The sequence below is a fragment of the Theropithecus gelada genome, chromosome 7b (assembly GCF_003255815.1).
Source record: "Theropithecus gelada isolate Dixy chromosome 7b, Tgel_1.0, whole genome shotgun sequence".
Taxonomy (NCBI): Eukaryota; Metazoa; Chordata; class Mammalia; order Primates; family Cercopithecidae; genus Theropithecus; species Theropithecus gelada.
Genome location: NC_037675.1, coordinates 91,352,482 through 91,372,719, shown reverse-complemented (window position 1 = coordinate 91,372,719; position 20,238 = coordinate 91,352,482). Strand labels below are relative to the sequence as shown.

The following is a 20,238-nucleotide window of genomic DNA, read 5'->3' as shown; positions in this document are numbered from 1 at the left end:
AAAGAAATTGGATTTTATGCTATGAACAATGGGGTCTCACTTAGGGCTTAAGAAGAAGGGGAATCCGAATTGCATTTATTTTTTTTTGAGACAGTCTCGCTCTGCCACTCAGGCTGGAGTGCAATGGCACAATCTCGGCTCACTCCAACCTCCGCCTCCCAGGTTCAAGCAATTCTCCCACCTTAGCCTCCCGAGGAGCTGGAATTACAGGCACCCGCCATCATGCTCGGCTAATTTTGTAGAGACGGGGTTTCACCATGTTGGCCAGGCTGATCTCGAACTCCTAACCTCAAGTGATTCACCCGCCTCGGCCTCCCAAAGTGCTGGGATGACAGGCGTGAGTCAACGCGCCCGGCCTTCGATTTGCCTTTTTAATACAACTGTGTGCGCTCCAACTCTGTGGAGAACGGTTTGGAGACAAAGGAAGTGAGAGGGCTCTTGTTGAAGGTGTTCGACAGGAGCCGATTCGGAAGGTGAGGAAGTGATGACAGCAGCTGCCAACCTTACTGTGCGATCATCTGGGGCCGGCCAGGCACGATTCGAAGCGCCTCATCGGGTGTAAACTCGCTTCACCCTCAGGACAACTCTATACTACATACCGTGACCGTCCTCCTATACTGGGAAACCAAGCACAGAAAGCTTAAGCGTCTGGCACGTGGTGGGCGCTTTCCTACTCACTTTCTGGGACCACGCACCTGTAAGCTAAGGTCTGGGAATAAAAACCCCAGCAGGGGCCCCTAGCGCCGCGCCCAGGCAGGACACAGGTCTCCGCGGCGCCTGTGCGCGCCCCCTGAGACGCTGTGATCGGAGGAAACCGAGGCCCAGGGGCCGAGGCGACCCTGCCCCGTCTTCCCGGCCGCGCCGCTTCCTCGCGGTCCGCCTCCAGCCCTGCAGGACCCCAGCAGCCCGCGAACCGCGACCGGTCAGGAGCAGGATCCCGGGCCCGACCGCAGCCCGCGAGAGACCGCACCGAGTCCGCGCTCGCTACCGCCCAACACGTACCTCAGGCGCACGGAACCCACGCTCGCCTCGGATCCCGCCCCTTCGGCGGCCGCCGCGCATGCGCGCAGTTGAAACCCTCGGGGCAGCGGCGCGGGGCTCGAGGTCCGGCCCCTTCCCCTTCCGGGGAGCGCACCGCTGGGTCCTAAAGCCCGCCGGGTGTCTACCCAGGACGGGGCTCGGGAGACCTCGTCTCCCCTAGCTCTTGGCTGACCTCCTGGAGACTTCTTAAAACGAATGGAGAACCAGAAAGGCGTCCCCTAACTTCTCTCTAGTTAACTACGAGCAAGACTGACCCTCTACGGAATTCTCATGGCTCAGGCTCCCGGGACTCCATGCAGCGGCGTTTGGTTTAAAGTGGAGAGAGGATACGCTTAGGATAAAGGCAGCTGCAAGGAGACCTGTGTCCTGGGAAGGGCTGGGTGCAGACTTTGAAATCTACTGTAAAATAAAATGTTAAATGAGTTCCCACCGGACTCAGAACTTCGAATGTCTGTTCCTTCTTCGAAACAGTTGCGTTCTTTTAAAATCTTCTGAGAAACGGAACTCGCCCCACAGTCCTTGCCTTCAATAAGGATGTTTGCTGTGGGATTTGGGCTCTGTGCTATTTGTGGTATTTATTCTTGGAATCTCTCTCAAACTAGGCATGTCTTCCAGAGGACTGAGTGAAATACATTTGTGTAAACATAACGGCTCGTTTCGTTCGTTCATTGAAAATCTACTTTGTGCCATGTACAGTGCTAGGTGCTGGGGTTATCTGGAGGACAGAGCAGATGTAGTAGCTACCCTGGGAGCTCGATCTCAATGACTTGCTGATCTGAACGAGAATCCTGGACTTGGCTCTTTTCGTTTGGTTGTCTTTATGTTTGTTCACACTCTTTTTGTCTCCAATAATGTTTAGCATAGTGTCATAGATCTAAATGATTAAAAGTAACTTACTGCAAGATGGAGGGAGAGAATGAAATAAATCATGAACCAGGCATTCAACCAGCACCTAGAAGCGCTTGGATTTCCGGCCACACGCAACTAGTAAAGGGGACAGAGGGGGCGGAGCCAAGTGCTGGGGCAGGCCTGGGCGCCTCACTGCCAGGGCGGCTCCTAGGAAACTTAATTAAACAAAGGCTCTGGCCAATAGCCCTGCGGGATTAACGCGAGTGGGCTGGCAGGTTGTCCAATGGGAGGAGACGACGGAGTTGCGCGGTGGAGTTCGGCTTCCTGAGCCGCGGCGGGCGTGGCCGCGTTAGGCTGCGAGCCAGGCCGGGGCAGCAGTGGGCCGTGTTTGGGGTGCTGGGGTTCGGTTGTTGCAGTCGCGATGTTCTTCTCCGAGGCCAGAGCCAGGTCGCGGACGTGGGAAGCCAGTCCCTCGGAACACAGGATGTGGGTGGAAGTAGGTGTCCGGAGGGCGACTGAGCCTCGGACTTCAGCTTGGCCTGGGCCTCTCGCTTTCTCCCCCGCGCCTGGGTCTCTCTCTGCCGGGTTGTACAGATAAGACCTGGGCTACCTGTCCAAAGGGTTGTGGTTAATGACTGATCCTGGAGCTGCAGGGCTCCTGGCTCCCCGTCCAGGACTACGGCTACCTCCAAGTTCCTTCTCCTTTCCCTCTACATAGTCTATTAATGGTAACCACGAATCTGCATCTCTCCTCCCGCCTTTCAAAGCCAGCCCCTTTGCCTCACCTTCCTAGCTCCAGGACTGAATTTTGGGTAGAATTTATCTCGGTGGTCTAAGTGAATTAATTTGCGTCATCCTAGCGATTAACTGGTTTTACTTTCTTGAGGGAAATTTCAGCCCATCTTTAAGAAGATTTTAGTCCATCTTTGATTTTTCTTGAGAATTAATATTGGGATAATGAAATTCTATTTTCATACTCTACCGCTGGGCCAAGTTTTAGATTTTCGAGGTCCAAATTATATAAACTAGTAATAATAAGAAGAAACAGTTTCTGTTTCATTAACTAAAGCTATTTAATGTTCTTCAGGTATTTAAGGCATGTGATGAAGATCACAAAGGATATCTCAGCAGAGAGGACTTTAAAATTGCTGTTGTAATGCTGTTTGGGTACAAGCCCTCCAAGGTAGAGCTTTCTTATATATTTGGGGATGGGGTAGACGATCAGTGGTGCATGGACCTTGAGAAAAGTCCACAAGGCTAGCTTAGGATGTTTATAAATTGCTTTATAAGCAATTTCAGAGATGTGCCCAGTGCTGAATTTTAGCTTCCTCTTAACACCTCAGCCCAGAGATGAAGTAGAAATCTTTTCCACTGGAGCCTACACAAGCCTATCTCACTACCAGGCTGCTAATAACCATTATAAATACGGGACGCTAGAGAGGTGCCAAGAGGGAAGGCCGAAAGGGAAGTGCTGGTAACAGGATAAGTTTACATAGGACGTGACATAGTCTCTTTCTCGTTTTACTTTTGTTGCTTTGTTTATAAAATACATCCACAGTCAAAAAATTAAAACAGTGCAGAAAGGTATAAAGTTGAGCATAAAAATCTGCTCCCCGCCTACCAGAGGGTCCAGCTCCTAGGGGATTACCATTAACAGTTTTTTGTGTAATTCTGAAATTTTCTATCCATGACATATATATGCATAGTCTTTTACCGAAACCATAAATGGGTAAATATTGTGCCTACTTTAACTTGCTTTTCTCGTTTAACAATATATCAACCTAAAAGCACACACCACTACCACATTTTAAAATATAGTTGCACATTATTTTTTTTAGCCAGGTTCCTGTGTGGGGTTATATATGTGTTTTTGTTTGTTTTTGTTTTTTTTCCTACAAACATTGCTGCAATGATACACACATTTATGTCCTTGTGGCTGTATATCTGTGGAATAAGTTCCTAGAAGTATAATTGCTAGGTCATGAAATATGTACATTTAAAATTTTGTTGGATATTTGCTCTCCAGAAAAGATTGCACCAATTCACCAATAATGAGAGTTGAGCTGAGCTTCCATGAACCTCCTACTTGAGTAGGGCAAGCTTCCTGTTCACCCCTGTCTTTATGCTTTTCTGCTTTCCTGTTACATTCATTCTAGAGACAATGCCCTTCTTGTTAAGCTGGAATTAGTCATAGTCGAGATACTGTCCAGATTCAAGAAATTGAGCTGCCACCATCAAGCAAAGGGAGCACTCAGGGCTCGGCCTGGAATGCCGTCCCTCACTCTCATTAGACCAGACAGCTTGGCAATTAATTAGGGCCCAGCTATTCCTGATGAGTGGGCTCTGCCTTTCTGTCAGACTGAAAGCCCAGCAAAGCCGGGGACCCTGTGATGTCATGCTTCTCTGCTCTATTTGTGTCAACAGAACATACTGTGAAGTTGTGATGTACAATAAGTATTAATATATTATCTTGACCCAAGTAGGTTGCATGGACAGCCCAGGTGGGTTCAGAGTGGCTCAGCTATGAGGGGATGCCTAGTTACTGAGAAGCTTATTATGGCGCTCAGAGAAGTAGTCAGGGCCAACTTTTAGAAATTGCAGCTCTCCTGTTTACCTGTAATCATTTCAGCTGGAATTAAAAAGCAAGTCAGCTAAAATGAGTCAGCCTGTGAAGCATTGTATTTAACTTGGATTCACCTGGAAAGGTATCTTGTCTCATTTTGCCTTTCTCACCCTTGAGTCTACTTGGTTTCAATTTTAGAATGAGAAATTTAATGACAAATACAGTGATGTAACATACTGTACATACACTCCATGAAATTTAACAGATTTTACTTTTCATACTGGGATAAGGTTTTCCATTTTATTTTTTAAGCAAATGAACTATTTACTAACCACAGATCACTAAATGGTAAAGTATTCACTAATAGCGTGTCACCTATAAACTTAGTCATTGTACAGTGAACTTTTATTATGCAAGTAACTCAATATATAATTTCTGTGAAATTCAACAGATTTTTTAGACTAGGTTGAGGTTTGGGGTTTCATTTTTGAACATTGCTTTTGAGCAAATGAAATATTTACTGACTGCAGGTCATGAAGCAATAAAATACTTATATAATAAATCACTTATATGTTCATGCGGTTGTTTACATAATTTATTTATTTTTTGAGATGCAGTCTTGCTCTGTCACCGAGGCTAGAGTGCAGTGGCGTGATCTAGGCTCACGGCAAACTCCACTTTCCAGGTTCAAGCAATTTTCCTGCCTCAGCCTCCAGAGTAGCTGGGACTACAGGTGCACACCACCATACCTAGTTCTTTTTTTTTCTTTTTTTTGTATTTTTAGTAGAGACGGGGTTTCACCATGTTGGCCAGGCTGGTCTCCAACTCCTGACCTCAAGTGATCTGCCCACCTCAGCCTCCCAAAGTGCTAGGATTACAGGCGTGAGCCACTGCGCCCACCCACACATAGTGAAATTTATTGTTTCTATTTAATAAAAGGAGTACTTGCTAGTTGCTAGTGATATAAAGATGAATGAAACACAGTCTCTACTTTGAAGCAGTTCAGAGTTTAATGTAGAAAGACATAAAACTGTGAAAGATACCAAGAAAGAGAAGAGATTGAAAAACAGAAAGTGAAGGGAACAAAGAAGGAAGGCCTAATTCTAGTGGTAAATATAACAGTCTGGGTGGTCATTTAGACTAGAGAAGATAGATTACTCTGGTAAGTATCTAGGAACACTTTGTGGGTGGTGGGACAAGTTAGGCCCTGATGACTGACTGGATGCAGTGGTGGTAAGGGTGACATGACCACCAGGACTGAAGGGATAGCGATGCCACCAATTAAGAGAAAATTTAAGAGTAGGTTCAGAGGAAGTCAGTGAGTTTCGATTGGAACACATTGAGTTTGAGGCAGCTACGAGCATTCCAGGTGCATTCACTCGTTAAATAATGTGCTGTCTATTGAGGTTATGGTGGGGAAAATCTGCTGTTAGATGTTACTGCTTCCCTGAGATGTAGGAATCTGAAATTGGGTGGAGAGGGTAGGGCTGGAGATAGGCTTGGGGATCTTTGGTTTGCATGTGGTTGCTCAAAACATGAGGCTGGATGGCATTGCCCAGGAAGAGTATGCAGAATAGGAAGAGCTGCGGTCTGAGGATAACATTAGGGAATACCAGCATTTAAGGGTAGGAAGGGACTTGAAGAAGTTGGAGTGGGAACCATTTGGCAGGGACAAGAGGAACCAAGAAAATGCAGGAAATCCAAGACTGGGAAGAGTTCAAGACCAGAAGTGGAGAAATTATGTCAGATGCCACCAAGGCTCTAATACTATAATGTTTATAAAGCCCTTTTAACAGTGTGGTAAAGGGCTTATATTTTAACATTTAGTGAAAGCAGGTCCTCATGTTTTCTATACAGTAAAATCTCAAATGTTTAAAGATGCATAGGGGAAAAAAGCTGATTAGTCTAAAATGATAACAGTGATTTTCACTGGATGACTGATTTTTTAATTTTCCTCATAATTTTTTGTGCTTTCTACATCAATCTTGTGGTACTTTTATAACCAGGAAAAAAAATTTTAAAATAGAGCCATAGTGCCCATTATAACAATTGTTTGTATTTGTCTGAAGCAGAAAGGCTGCCTGTTAGATTATATGGGACAGCCAAATTGATTTTCTGTGCTTAAACTGTTTTGGTCAGTGGAATAAAGTTTTGGGGGCTATTAGAGGCTAGCAGATTAGTGTCTGCTATTTTATAGATGTTGATGGAAAAGTAAAATGACTGTTATAGCTATTGTGTGTCATTGCTTGTCTGCTTGGTTCAACAAACTTGGTTTCTCATAAAATAGATGCTTATTCCCACCTGAAGAATTAAGAACTTGCACTGTGAAAACATTTGATAAAATTATATGTTCTATTATTTTTTCCTCTTTTCTAGATAGAAGTGGATTCTGTGATGTCTTCAGTAAATCCAAATACTTCTGGTAATGTGAAAGTTAATATTTTTAGTACCTTATTTAGACACTGAGATGGCTTGACTGTGTCCCTACATCAATCTCATCTCAAATTCCCATGTGGTGTGGCAGGGACCTGGTGGAAGGTAATTGAATCATGGGATCGGGTTTTTCCCATGCTGTTCTCATGATACCAGATAAGTCTCATGAGATCTGATGGCTTTCTAAGGGGGGATTTCCCTGCACAAGCTCTCTCTTTGCCTGCTGCCATCCATGTAAGATGTGACTTGCTCATCTTTGCCTTCTGCCATGATTGTGAGGTTTCCCCAGCCACATGGAACTGTAAGTCCATTAAACTTCTTTCTTTTGTAAATTGCCCAGCCTTGGATATGTCTTTATCAGTAGCGTGAAAACGGACTAATAACACTCACAAAATGAAAATTAAAAACGGAAACTAGGCTGGGTGCGGTGGCTCACGCCTGTAATCCCAGCACTTTGGGAGGCCAAGGCGGGTGGATCACCTGAGGTCAGGAGTTCGAGACCAGCCTGGCAAAGATGATGAAACCCAGTCTTTACTAAAAATACCAAAAATTAACTGGACGTGGTGGTGGGTGCCTATAATCCCAGCTGCTCGGGAGGGTGAAGCAGGAGAATCGCTTGAACCAAGGAGATAGAGATTGCAAAGAGCCAAGATCGCAGCATTTGCACTCCACCTGGGCGCCATTGCACTCCAGCCTGGGTGACAAGAGTGAAACTCTGTCTCTAAATAAATAAATAAATAAAAACTATATAGCATTATATTTAAGCACATCTTTGTTTTGTTTCTCGTTGTCCAAAAGTTTTTGGTTGTTTTTATTTTATTTTTTAATTTTTAATTTTTGTAGGTGTATGTATAGAGAGGTGGTACATGAGAAGTTCTGATGTAGGCATGTTATGTGTAATAATCACATCCTGGGAAATGGGATAACTATCCCCTTGAGCATCAGTCCTTTGTGTTACAAACAGTCCAATTATACTCTTAGTTATTTTTAAATGTTTATTATTTTGACTATAGTCACCCTATTGTGCTATCAAATACTAGGTATTACTAGTCACATCATGGAGAATGGGGTATCCTTGCTATCAAGCATTTATCTTTCGTGTTACCAAAAATCCAATTATACTCTTTTGGTTATTTCTTAATGTACAATTAAGTTGTTATTGACTGTAGTTACCATGCTGTACTATCAAATACTAGGTCTCATTCTTTTCTTTTTTTTTTTTTTTTTAATCCATTAGCCATCCACACCTCTCCCCAACTCCCCCACTACCCTTCCCAGCCTCTGGTAACCATCCTTCCACTTTCTTTGTCCATGAGTTCAATTGTCTTGATTTGTAGATCCCAAAAGTGAGAACATGCAGTGTTTGACTTTCTGTGCCTTATTTGACCTAACATAATGACCTCCCATTTTCATCTGTGTTGTTGCAAATGACAGGATCTCATTCTTTTTTATTGCTGAGTAGTACTCCACTGTGTGTACCACATTTTCTTTATCCATTCATCTGTTGGTGGACACTGAGGTTTCTTCCAAATCTTGCCTATTGTGGACAATGCTGCAACAAACAGTATATGAGAGTGCAGATATCTTCCATATGCTGATTTCCTTTCTTTTGGGTATATACCCAGCAGTGGGATTGCTGGATCATATAGTAGCTCTATTTTTAGTTTTTTGAGGAACCTCCAAATGGTTCTCCATAGTGATTGTACTAATTTACATGCCCACCAGCAGTTTATAAGAGCTCTCTTTTCTCCACATCCTTGCCAGCCTTTGCTATTGCCTGTCTTTTAGATAAAAGCTATTTTAACTGTGGTGAGATATTATTGTAGTTTTGATGGCATTTTTCTGATCAATGATATTGAGCACCTTTTACATATGCCTGTTTGCCATTTGTATGTCTTCTTTTGAGATTCTTTTAATTTTGATTATTTATAAATATGTTTATTACAGGGAAATTTTAAACTGTTGAAGTGCATAAAGAAAAAATATCACTCATAATTTTAACATTCAAAAAATGATACTAGGTTTTCTGACTTTTGCATCTGGATGAATGGACATGGCACCTACTGAAAAGAGAAGATGGCAGGCGGGTGGGGCCATGGGGTGGGGGCAGGGGGCGGGCAATGCTTGGGGGTAAGGGAGACTAAGAGCTCAATTTTGAATATGTTTGAGAAGTGTTAGTTTACTATGTCCAAGCAGTCGGACTGGATGAATTTCAGAAGTAAGTTCTGGGCTGAAGAAATGTGGGAGTCATCAACCTGTAGACAGATTTTAAAATAATGAGAATGGATGAGACCACTTAGAGAGAGAGAGTGGACTGAGAATGTTAAGAACTCTAGCCAGTAGAAGTCAGGTGGAAGATGAAGAAATGGCAAAGGAGACTTAGGAGTGATGGAGGGGCAAGAGGAAAATTGAGTGTTTGATCAAAAACCAAGAGAAGTAGATATTTTAATGAGGAAGGTGTGCTCAGCACTATCAAATGCTCCAGAAAGGTGAGGTGGCATAACTGATGAGTATCCTTTGCAGTTGGCCACCTGGAGGTGTTTGGTGACTTTAGCAAGAGGCATTTCAAAGTGTGGTGAGGGCAGACTGGGTTGAAGATAAGTGGAAAGTGATGGTAAAGTGTGACAATGTGAGTAGATGAGGCTTTCGTTAAGTCCAGAGTGGCAGTGGATCAAGAGATGTTTTGTTTGCTTGTGATTGTTAATATTTAAATGGAAGAATGTGTTCCCAAGCTTAGCCGAATGATCTAGTGAAGAGGAGGAAAGAAGATGAGAGAGAGGGAGGGAAGAGACCTGTTGTGTAAGGGGAGAGGATCCAGAGCATGTTGAATTGGCTTTTTAAATATTACCTTTTTTTGAATAATTTAAAACTTCCAAAAAGTTCAAAATAAATTAGTACAGAGAATAGCTTACTCTCTGTATAAGGTACACCTTTTACCCAGATTGACATTGTTAACATTTTACCCCATCTTCCTTCTCCTTTGCACTTTCTACCACTATCCCTTTCTCTTCTGTACTAAACATAACCACAGTATGCTTATCATGTTCATAAATATAGGTTGATACTGTGTTTTATCTGATTTATCATCTATATTTTGTCGGTTGATCTAATAACATCCTTAATAGTATCTTTCCTTTTTTAGTATTTTAAAAAATCATAAGTGTATCTAGGGAAAAAAAAGACACATTATGTGAATAGGAACAAAGCTAAAAATGACAGCAGTTGGCTGCTGGTGGTGACTCACACCTGTAATCCCAGCACCTTGGGAGGCCAAAGCAGGAGGATTGTTTGATGCCAGGAGTTCAAGACCAGTCTGGTCAACATAGTATGAGACTATCTCAACAAAAAAGCAAAAAAAAAAAAAAAACCAAAACAAACCATAGCCAGGCATGATGGCACGTGCCTATAATCTTAGCTACCTGGGAGGCTGAGGTAGGAGGATCCCTTGAGCCCAGGAGTTTGAGGTTGCACTTAGCCATTATCACACCACAGCACCCCAGCCTGGGCGACAGAGTAAGACCTCATCTCTTAAAAAAGTTAATTAATTAATTCAAAAGAAGAAGAAAATGGGAACAAGAATAGATGGAAATAGACAAGTAGAAAACAAACAATATGGTAGATTTAAATCCAGTCATTAATGTTTTAGTTAGATGTAAATGATCTCAACAGCCCCATTGAAAGGGAGATACTGTTAAATTAGATAAACGAGTACAAACTAACTCTGTGTTGCCTAGAAGCCCACTTGAAATATAAGGGCAAAAAAGATTAGAAATATATACTGTACTGAACACTAACCAAAAGAATGCGAAAGTGAGCATGTTAATATCAGATGCAGTAGACTTCAGAAGAAGGAATATTACCAGGGATAAGGACAGCCAGTTCATTAAGGGAATTAAATATTTATGCCCCTGGCTGGGTGTCATGACTCAAGCCTATAATCCCAGCACTTTGAGAGGCCAACGCAGCCAGATCACTTGAGGCCAGGAGTTTGAGAACAACCATGATGAAACCCCATCTTTATGAAAAAATACAAAAAAATTATCTGAACATGGTGGTGCATACCTGTAATCCCAGCTACTCGGGAGGCTGAGGCACGAGAATTACTTGCGCCCGGGAGGTGGAGGTTGCAGTGAGCCCAGATTGCACCATGACACTCCAGCCTGGGTGACAGAGCAAGACTCTGTCTCAAAAAAAAAAAAAAAATCCCCTAATAATGGAAATTCAAAATACATGAAGCAAAAAACTAATAAAACTGTGAAGAAAAATGGACAAATCCATGATCATGGTAGGAGGCTGCAACACCCCTATCAATAATTAATGAAGCAAGTAGACATAAAATCAATAAGGATATAGGAGACGTGAACAACACTGTCAACCAGTGTGACCTAATTGTCATCTCTAGAATGTTCTACCCAACAACAGCAGAATACACATTCCTTTCAAGTCTACACAGCATATTTAATAAAATTGGTCATACTCTGGGCCATTAAACATGTCAATACATTTAAAGTACAAAGTATGTTCTTTGTGATGGAATTATATTAGAAACCAATAGCAAAGCTGTCTGGAAAAGTTGCAAATAGTTGTTCCAAATAAAAGTTTAAAAGTTCCAGATAAATAGTACACTTCTAAATAACTCATAGGTCAAAGAAAAAAATCAAAAGGGAAAAATTAGGAAGTATTTTGAATTGAATGTAAAGACCACATTTCAAATTTTGTAGGATGGATTGAAAGCAATACTTGGAAAGTGGTAGCACTAACTTTCTATGTTTGGGAAAGAATAAATGTCTCAAACTGATGACCTCAGCTTCTACCTTTAATTAACTTCCACCTTTAACTACAAAAAAGAGTAAATAAGGCCCAAAATAAGTGGAGGAAAGGAAATAGTAAAGATTGTAATGGAAATTGATGAAATTGGAAAGAGGACAAACAAAAAAAAATTAAAAGCTGATTTTGTTGAGGTAATCAATAAAAATGAGAAACTACTACCCACACTGAGCAGTGGGGGAAAAAAGAGATCAGGGATTACTAATATTTAGATTGAAAATCTGTTACACTTTATATACAAGTTTTAGAATCACATTTGAAGTATGACTTTCAGGATTATTGCTGGGAGAACATGTTCTTGATATAATCCCTAGCTTGATAGAATTGCTCCAGGTTTTAAATTTCTTGTTGAAAATTTTCACTTTCAGAATATTCAGAATAATGTTTGATGTTCCATTAGTTACAACTTCTTGATAAAGCCTTTTCTACACTTTTTTCTTAGGGTTTTTTGTGAATATTCCTATCTACAGAGAGTTTTCTTTTCCGGCAAAAGGATTTCCCATATTCTTTGCATTGATAATATTTATCTTTCTTAAGAGTTCCCTGATATTCAGTGAGTTATTCTTTCTGGATGAAGATCTTCCGCTAGTCATTATATCGTGTTTCTCTATTATGTTACTGATATGGATTGGCTGTGTCCCCACCCAAATCTCATTTTGTAGCTCCCATAATTCCCACGTGTTGTGGGAGGGACCCGGTGGGAGATAATTGAATAATAGGGGTGGGTCTTTCCCATGCTGTTCTTGTGATAGTGAATAAGTCTCACGAGATTTGATGGTTTTAAAAAGAAGAGTTCCCCTGCACAAGCTCTCTCTTGTCTGCTGCCATTCATGTAAGACATGATTTGCTCCTCTTTCCCTTCTGATATGATTGTGGGGGCTCCCCAGCCATGTCAAACTGTAAGTCCATTAAACCTCTTTCTTTTGTAAATCATCCAGTCTTGTCTTTATCAGTAGCATGAAAAAATATTAATACAGTGACTTTTCTGATACATCAAGCGTGACTATTGCTGAAGGCACTTTAACATTCATTATTCTCATAGACTTTCTTTCTTCTGTATGTTCTCTGATTTTGAATTAAGGATTTGACTTTACACTGAATGTTTTCTTTCCTTAACTAGTTCTCTAATGTGCAGAGAGGTATGGATTCTGGAAGAAAGAATACAGTCCCCACCTGTATTCTCCCAGCTGTACTCGTGTTTGTGTGTGTGTGTGTGTGTGTGTGTGTTTATTTGGAGAAACTCAAGACCACAAACATTCAAGAAAAGGAGTAAAATAGCCTAGCAAGAAATCACTGCTGAACTCTGATTGCTGCTAACATGCAATTTTTCTATTAGAACTGTTCCATACTGAACCAATTTCAAACCATCTGCTTTTTCTTCATTCTCTATTATTGATACAAGTCAATTTTACATGGTATTTCTCTTGAAAGAAGAGGGCTCCTGTGCAGATTAAATGTTTTTTCCACATGTATTATCTCTCTTCTTAATGTTTGGATCTTGAAGAACTGAAATTGGCCGGGTGTGGTAGCTCACGGCTATAGTCCCAGCAGTTTGGGAGGCCAAGGTGGGTGGATCACTTGAGCCCAGGAGTTTGACACCAACTAGGGCAACATGGCAAACAAAACCCCATCTCTACAAAAATTAGCCAGGCCTGATGGTACATGCCAGTCCCAGCTACTCAGGGGGCTGAGGTAGAGGATTGCTTGAGCCCAGGAGGTTGAGACTGCAGTGAGCCGTGATCGCGCCACTGCACGCCAGCCTGGGTGACAGAGCAAGACCCTGTCTCAAAAAAAAAAAAAAAAAAAAAAAGTCAAATGCTGGCCTTGGCCTCCTGGCAACTATTTATTCAGGTAATCAACTTTCCAAAGTTCTTTATAATACAGCTGTGACTTGGGAATTCTCCTCTACTATCCATTGCTCTTCTTCAGAACAGGGCTCTAACACGCCATCCACAGGATTCTTTGTGCAGGGCCCAGTTGCTGCCCAGCTTGCAGGGTGAGGTCAGATTCAGCTGCTTTCAGGAAGGGGCAGAGCCCCGAAGCTAGACACCCTGCACTTTGGGTTTGGGATTATACCTAAACCTGGATGCCCAGGCCCTGCTTCCCAAGGGCTTCTAATCCTCTTGAAAAGTGGGTCATTTCAATAGAGATTTCCTTGTGAAAATTAAGAAGAGTGAAAAATTAAAGCTACTAGAAATAACAGTAGAATGTCTGGAAGAAGTGTACATGCTGGGAGAATTTGAGGGCAGCCAGGGTGAGGAGCAGAAAGGTGCTAATGATGTTTTTAATTGCCTGTAACCTAACAAGCAAGTGAATATAAGCAAAAACTGTTGTGGCTGCTTGAAACAAGGAAATATATGAGTGGGAGAAAAAAATCAAGCCATTTGTTAAAGGAAGCAGCACATCACAGTTGAGGTCAGTTCTGATTTACAGTCTTGCTACCTCTTTCAGAGGGTTTCATTATAACCCTCATTCTCTGTGATGCACTTCATAACTTCTGCAAGTGTATAGAATGAATAAGCTTGCAACTAGAAGAGACCTGGAAAACAGTCATATGTCCTTATTTTAAAATGAGGAACCTAGGCTTCAGAGAAGAATCACAAAATGATATAGAGGAATAATAAAATAATAAATACTTGGCAAAATCCTTTTACAGTATTTATTATTATTATAATAGATAATTGCAGCAATCATTGCCTGAACAGTTATTGTGCAGATCTGTGATGAGCACATTCATCTGTAATGATTGTTATATTTAATACAACTATGATATTATGATTATCCTCTGTATTAGCCCATTTTCACACTGCTCTAAAGAACTACCTGAGACTGAGTAATTTATTAAGAAAAGAGGTTTAATTGACCCACAGTTCCATAGACTTAACAGGAAACATAACTGGGGAGGCCTCAGGAAACTTACAATCAAGGCAGAAGGCAAAGGTGAAGCAAAGACCTTCTTCACATGGTGGCAGGAGAGAGAGAGAGTGAATGGGAAATTGACACACACTTTCAAACAACCAGATCTGGTGAGAACAAGGGGGAAATCAGCTCCCATGATTCAGTCACCTCCCACCAGGCCCCTACCCCGACAGGTATTACAATTCGAGATGAGATTTGGGTAGGGTAGGGACCCACAGCCAAACCATAGTATCTTCATTATGTTTTATTATTTTAAGTTATTATTTTTGAGTCAGGGTCTCTAACTCCCGGACTCAAGTGATCCTCCCACCTCAGCCTCCCAAAGTGCTGGAATTACAAGCATGAGCCACTGTGCCTGGCTGATTATCCCCATTTTATAAGTTAAAAAATTCTGGCCATTCATGGTGGTATGCACCTGTATTCCCAGCTGTGGTGGGAAGATCACTTGAGCCCAGGAGTTTGAGATCAGCCTTGGCACATTGCAACACCATATCTCTTTTAAAAAAAAAAAAAAAAAGTACTAAAAAGTTTAATGATTAAAAAAAAATAAATCCAGAAGCCCAGCGAGGTTAAGTAATTTGCCCAGAGTGGCACCACTAGCTAGTAAGTAGCCGACCAATGTGATCTGACCTCTACCTCACCCTCTTAACCAATTGATAAGCCCTTCCTTTGATTTCTAATAGTGCCATGGGTCATATTCCTAATTGTGACAAAATTGAGGCCGGTATTCATTCCCCTAAGGAACTTTATGAATCAATGAGTTAAAGTCAGGAGTAGAATCAATACACAAAACACAAGTCACCATGTTCTCTATAGTTGTTAGATGTTAATTTCAAATTTGGTTCTGGACTACCTAGCATCCAGAGCAAATAGGAAAACATGAGCAAGCACGGCTGCAGTCAGGGTCCATGCAACAAAACGCTTTTTCTAGAGAGGCGTTAAGTCCTCCTGCCCTGGGATAGTTCTTCTGTGATGTCTCATGGAGGAGAGACTGGTGAGTGGATGTCACTGTCGACGAGCTGTTCAATAAATGCAGTAGTGAATTTTGTAACGCTGTTGCTTCATCTTTTCTCAAGACCAGTGTTTAATGTCAGGGCAATTCTATGAAGGGCAAAGGCTGTGTGTTCCAAGTATACAGATCTCAGATGGTCTTTATTCCAGAAAAATTGTAGACCATTCTATATAAATAACAACAGCCAAGATTTACAGGGCTTTTCTTTATGCTAAAAGCTATAAATAAGAACTGAATGAGCATTGTCCCACTGAATCCTCATACATTTGTCTCTGTGTTATTATCTCAGATCTATGTAAAATATGCCTAAGGTTAAAAACCAGAAAAAAAGACTTCAGAATTTTGTTTTCACTAAGCGAACAGATTGAGCGTCTTTTCTGTTTCCTTATACTATTGCCATTTTAAATTAATGAACATATTCTACTTTGATACTTGAAAAAGCTTTCCAGGAACTTACTTTTAACCCTCAACTTTGAATGATGGAAAAATCAAAGAGATTGATTCATCATAACAGTAATTATGGACTGTGTGACTGCTATCCCGTGTAAGGTCCAATTGAAAAATAATTTGTGGATGATTAGGTTAATGGTCAGTTGGCTTGCATGCTTTTATTTATTAATATCTTATCTGGCTTGTTCTACACCAGACATTGACTATTAAAGGTATTATTTTTCTAAATTTAAATATCCTTTTTCTGGTCTTAGTTTCTGTCATAAAACACCTGCTATTATGTATGGTTTTTTATTTTGGCTTCTATGGAACAAAGACCAAGATATAGCAGGGATGAAGGTTTTGGGTGATTTCAGATTTCAATTGGCCTCCTAGTTCTTTTCTATAATCAGGAAATTGCATACACATTAAGGTGACCTTATCTTGATATTATAATCATAGGGGCATTTTGTGGGATCTCCTACAGATATTCACCCATCCGTGTGTTTATTTAATTACCCATTTAGAAAATGGTGAATATGTTTCACTATAGAGATGGGGAAGAATTAGGAGACACAGACACTGACCTAAAGACATTTTTAAAAAAATTATGTGGTCTGGGTGCGGTGACTCAAGCCTGTAATCCCAGCACTTTGGGAGGCCGAGGAAAGTGGATCACGAGGTCAGGAGTTCAAGACCAGCCTGGCCAACATGGTGAAACACCATCTCTACTAAAAATACAAAAATTAGCTGGGCGTGGTGGCGGGTGCCTGTAATCCCAGCTACTCGGGAGGCTGAGGCAGGAGAATTGCTTGACCCTGGGAAGCGGAGGTTGCAGTGAGCCAAGATCCTGCCACTGGACTCCAGCCTGGGTGACAGAGCAAGACTCCATCTCAAAAAATATGTATATATCTTATGTGATAGGGAAGATGAAAGAAATATTGCCACTTCTTTTACCACCAGATGTTTATTACAGGCAAGAAAACCTCTAAGAGTTCAGGAGGGCAGCACTGCCCCCTAGAGGAGATGTGGGCCTGGAGCTGGACACGCTGAAGGATGGGTGGGATTTGAAACAGTGATGGAGCAAAGGAGAAAGGTGGTAAATGAATGCAGTGCAGGTGCCAGTTGTGTGCCCCGCCTCCTGCTCCTGTTGCTGGTGCTGTGCTCTCTGTGTAGAGTTCTTCAGAGACGCTCTTCTGTGGTGTCCACCTCAGTGCCTGAAATCTCTTCTTCCTAGGTCCCTGTTCTCTTACAAATCTCTCTCCCATCTCAGATTTGCATACCTAAATATATCAGCTGTCATGCTGTTAATGCAGTCCTCCCATTAACAGAATCCACTCTCCTTGGATTTTTACCTTTTTTTTTAACCTCTGCAACAGCAAGGAGTATAGTACATAACTATAAATGAATTGTGTCCAGCCGAGTCAGCTGACATGATGAGAGTTGGGAAGGATTAAGAACTGGTGTGCATGGAAGGAGGGATGAAGCTTTAAAGTCCAGAATAAGGTATTAAAACTTTGTGCTGTTTAACACTGAGGAACCTTTTAAGCTTTATGAGCAGGAGATTTATATAATAAAAAAGTAACAATTCCTGCCTGGGTTTGACAGAAGTAAGATTTTATTGGTGCAGATTTGTCTATTCTACTGTAACTGGTTTTTGTTTATTTGTTTTTGTTGTTGTTGTTGTTGTTTTGTTTTTTGAAATGGAGTTTCGCTCTTGTTGCCCAGGTTGGAGTGCAGTGGCGCGGTCTTGGCTCACTGCAACCTCTGTCTCCCAGGTTCAAATCTGGAGGTGAACATGTGATTCTCCTGCCTCAGCCTTCGGAGTAGCTGGGATTACAGGTGCAGCACCACCACACCTGGCTAATTTTTGTATTTTTAGTAGAGACGAGGTTTCACCATGTTGGCCAGGCTGGTCTTTAACTCCTGACCTCGGGTGGTCTGCCTGCCTCGGACTCCCAAAGTGCTGGGATTACAGACATGAGCCATCACACCTGGCCTCTAACTGTTTTTACTCATTTTCCCTCCAATTATATAGTAAAACTTGATTTCTTCCATTAAGGTAGATTATTTTCTCTTTATTTCCTTACGCTTCTGTAGTAAACTGGAAGAAAATATTGTCCTCTGAATTCATTTATCATAGGTGACAACTCACTATTTTTGAAGTCATTTTCACCTACCATCCTTTCAGTCTTTCTGTGTGAACACATTATATCCTTCCCCCACCTCTTCACCGTCATGGCCCCTAAAAGTCATAATCTGAATTTTGTGTTTCAAACTAGAGAAGGCTTGTATTATCCCTTTTGAAAGACTGCTTCATCCTTTTAAACCCTAATTTTTAAGCATTTTTTAACTCCTAGAAAAATCAATATGTGGCACAATGAACATGAACCCTTCCTTTCTACTAAATCTAGGACCAGGCTTACAGCCCAAATGACTTGCCATTTTTATTGTTTTCTCCTTCACTCTCCCCAGGTTTATTGCAGTTTCTAATTTGAGCTCACTATGATAGCCAGATGCTAGACTCCTTCATTTTCAAGAGGATTTCTCTGTGTGCACTGACCCTGAAGCTTAGAACTGTCAACCACAAAAAGCTATACGTAATGAAACTTTCAAGTAAAACATTTATGTGGTTTTGTTAAGACTTTTTGAATATATCTTCCCCTGTGGTGAAAGATGATTACCCTCCTAAGAAACTGCTTAAAAACAAACAAGTAGAAAAAAATAGCCTTTTTAGTCTCTCTCTGACATATACGTCACACATATATGTCATATGACATACGTCACATATATGACATATATATATGTCAGAGAAAGACTAGAAAGGTTATTTTTTTCTACTTGTTTGTTTTTAAGCAGTTTCTTAGGAGGGTAATCATCTTTCACCACAGGGGAAGATATATTCAAAAAGTCTAACAAAACTATATGAATTTTTTACTTGAAAGTTCCATTACGTATAGCTTTTTGTATATATATATGTGTGTGTGTGTGTGTGTATATATATATCACATTTATTAAGTAGTTTGGAAACTAAAAAATATGTACATGTCGGCAGGGCACAGTGGTTCATGCCTGTAATCCCAGCACTTTATGAGGCTGAGGTGGACAGATCATGAAGTCAGGAGTTCGAGACCAGCCTGGCCAATATGGTGAAACCCCATCTCTACTAAAAATACAAAAATCAGCCAGGTGTGGTGGCATGCACCTGTAATCCCATCTACTTGGGAGGCTGAGGCAGTAGAATCACTTGAACCCAGGAGGCGGAGGTTGCAGTGAGTTGAGACTGCACCGTTGCACTCCAGCCTGGCAACAGAGTGAGACTCCGTCTCAAATATATATATATATGTATGTATGTGTGTATATGTGTGTATATATGTGTGTAGATATATGTGTGTGTATATATATGTTATAGAACATGAAGAGAGTCCATTTTGCCAAGGATTGTTTATAAAATGGAAGGAGATGTTTTCCAGTTGCACAAAAAAATGCATGGACTTGCAGAGTCAGGAAGGATTTGTAAAGATCATTGGTCCCTCACGCCTGTAATCCCAGCATTTTGGGAGGCTGAGGTGGGCGGATCACAGGGTCATGAGATCGAGGTCATCCTGGCTAACACGGTAAAACCCCATCTCTACTAAAAATACAAAAAATTAACTGGGCTTGGTGGCAGGCGCCTGTAGTCCCAGCTACTCAGGAGGCTGAGGCAGGAGAATGGCGTGAACCTGGGAGGCAGAGCTTGCAGCGAGCTGAGATTGGGCCACTGCACTCCAGCCTGGGTGACAGAGGGAAACTCCGTCTCAAAAAAAAAAAAAAAAAAAAAATCATTGGTCCAGTGGTCTTTAAACCATGATCCTCAATCCTAGATTCTTTGGGGACACATTCAAAAGACACTGCTGGATAGGGAAGAATGGGAAGGCCACCCACTTCAAACCAAGTAGTTCTGCCTTCATCTCCTCTACAGATGAGGCTTTCCATTTTCATATAAAGAAAAACCTTTCCTACAGCTTAAAAAAAAAAAATAGTTTGCCAACTATTGATAGAGTCCAATGACCCAGGCAATTTCTGAATACCTTCTGCAGACATATTAACAATAAACATAGATAAACACAGAGACCTGTGTGGTTCCTAACATTGTGATGCTAATTTGTAACCACAGTAAAGTATG

At 41.5% G+C, this 20,238-nt stretch overlaps 2 protein-coding genes across 5 annotated transcripts in view; one reads left to right on the top strand and one right to left on the bottom strand.

Moving 5' to 3' along the window:
• Window positions 1-1,071, bottom strand: part of TDP1 (tyrosyl-DNA phosphodiesterase 1) — an 89,061-nt gene extending 87,990 nt beyond the window's left edge. The window contains exons 1-2 of one of the 3 annotated variants that reach the window (XM_025390901.1): window positions 1,003-1,071; window positions 182-397 (exon numbers count right to left, since the gene is read on the bottom strand). The gene's annotated coding sequence lies outside the window, so the exon portion shown is untranslated. Of the gene's footprint in view, window positions 1-181; window positions 398-695 lie in introns of all 3 variants that reach the window. The other 2 variants (XM_025390900.1, XM_025390902.1) reach the window with 2 other exon arrangements.
• A 1,123-nt stretch (window positions 1,072-2,194) lies between these two features.
• The window catches only part of EFCAB11 (EF-hand calcium binding domain 11), a 159,517-nt gene continuing 141,473 nt past the window's right edge, over window positions 2,195-20,238 (top strand). The window contains exons 1-3 of one of the 2 annotated variants that reach the window (XM_025390908.1): window positions 2,195-2,386; window positions 2,978-3,073; window positions 6,830-6,875. In XM_025390908.1, coding sequence (XP_025246693.1) covers window positions 2,312-2,386; window positions 2,978-3,073; window positions 6,830-6,875 — 217 coding nt within the window. In that variant the 5' untranslated portion in view covers window positions 2,195-2,311. Of the gene's footprint in view, window positions 2,387-2,414; window positions 2,619-2,977; window positions 3,074-6,829; window positions 6,876-20,238 lie in introns of those variants that run through there. The other variant, XM_025390909.1, reaches the window with a different exon arrangement.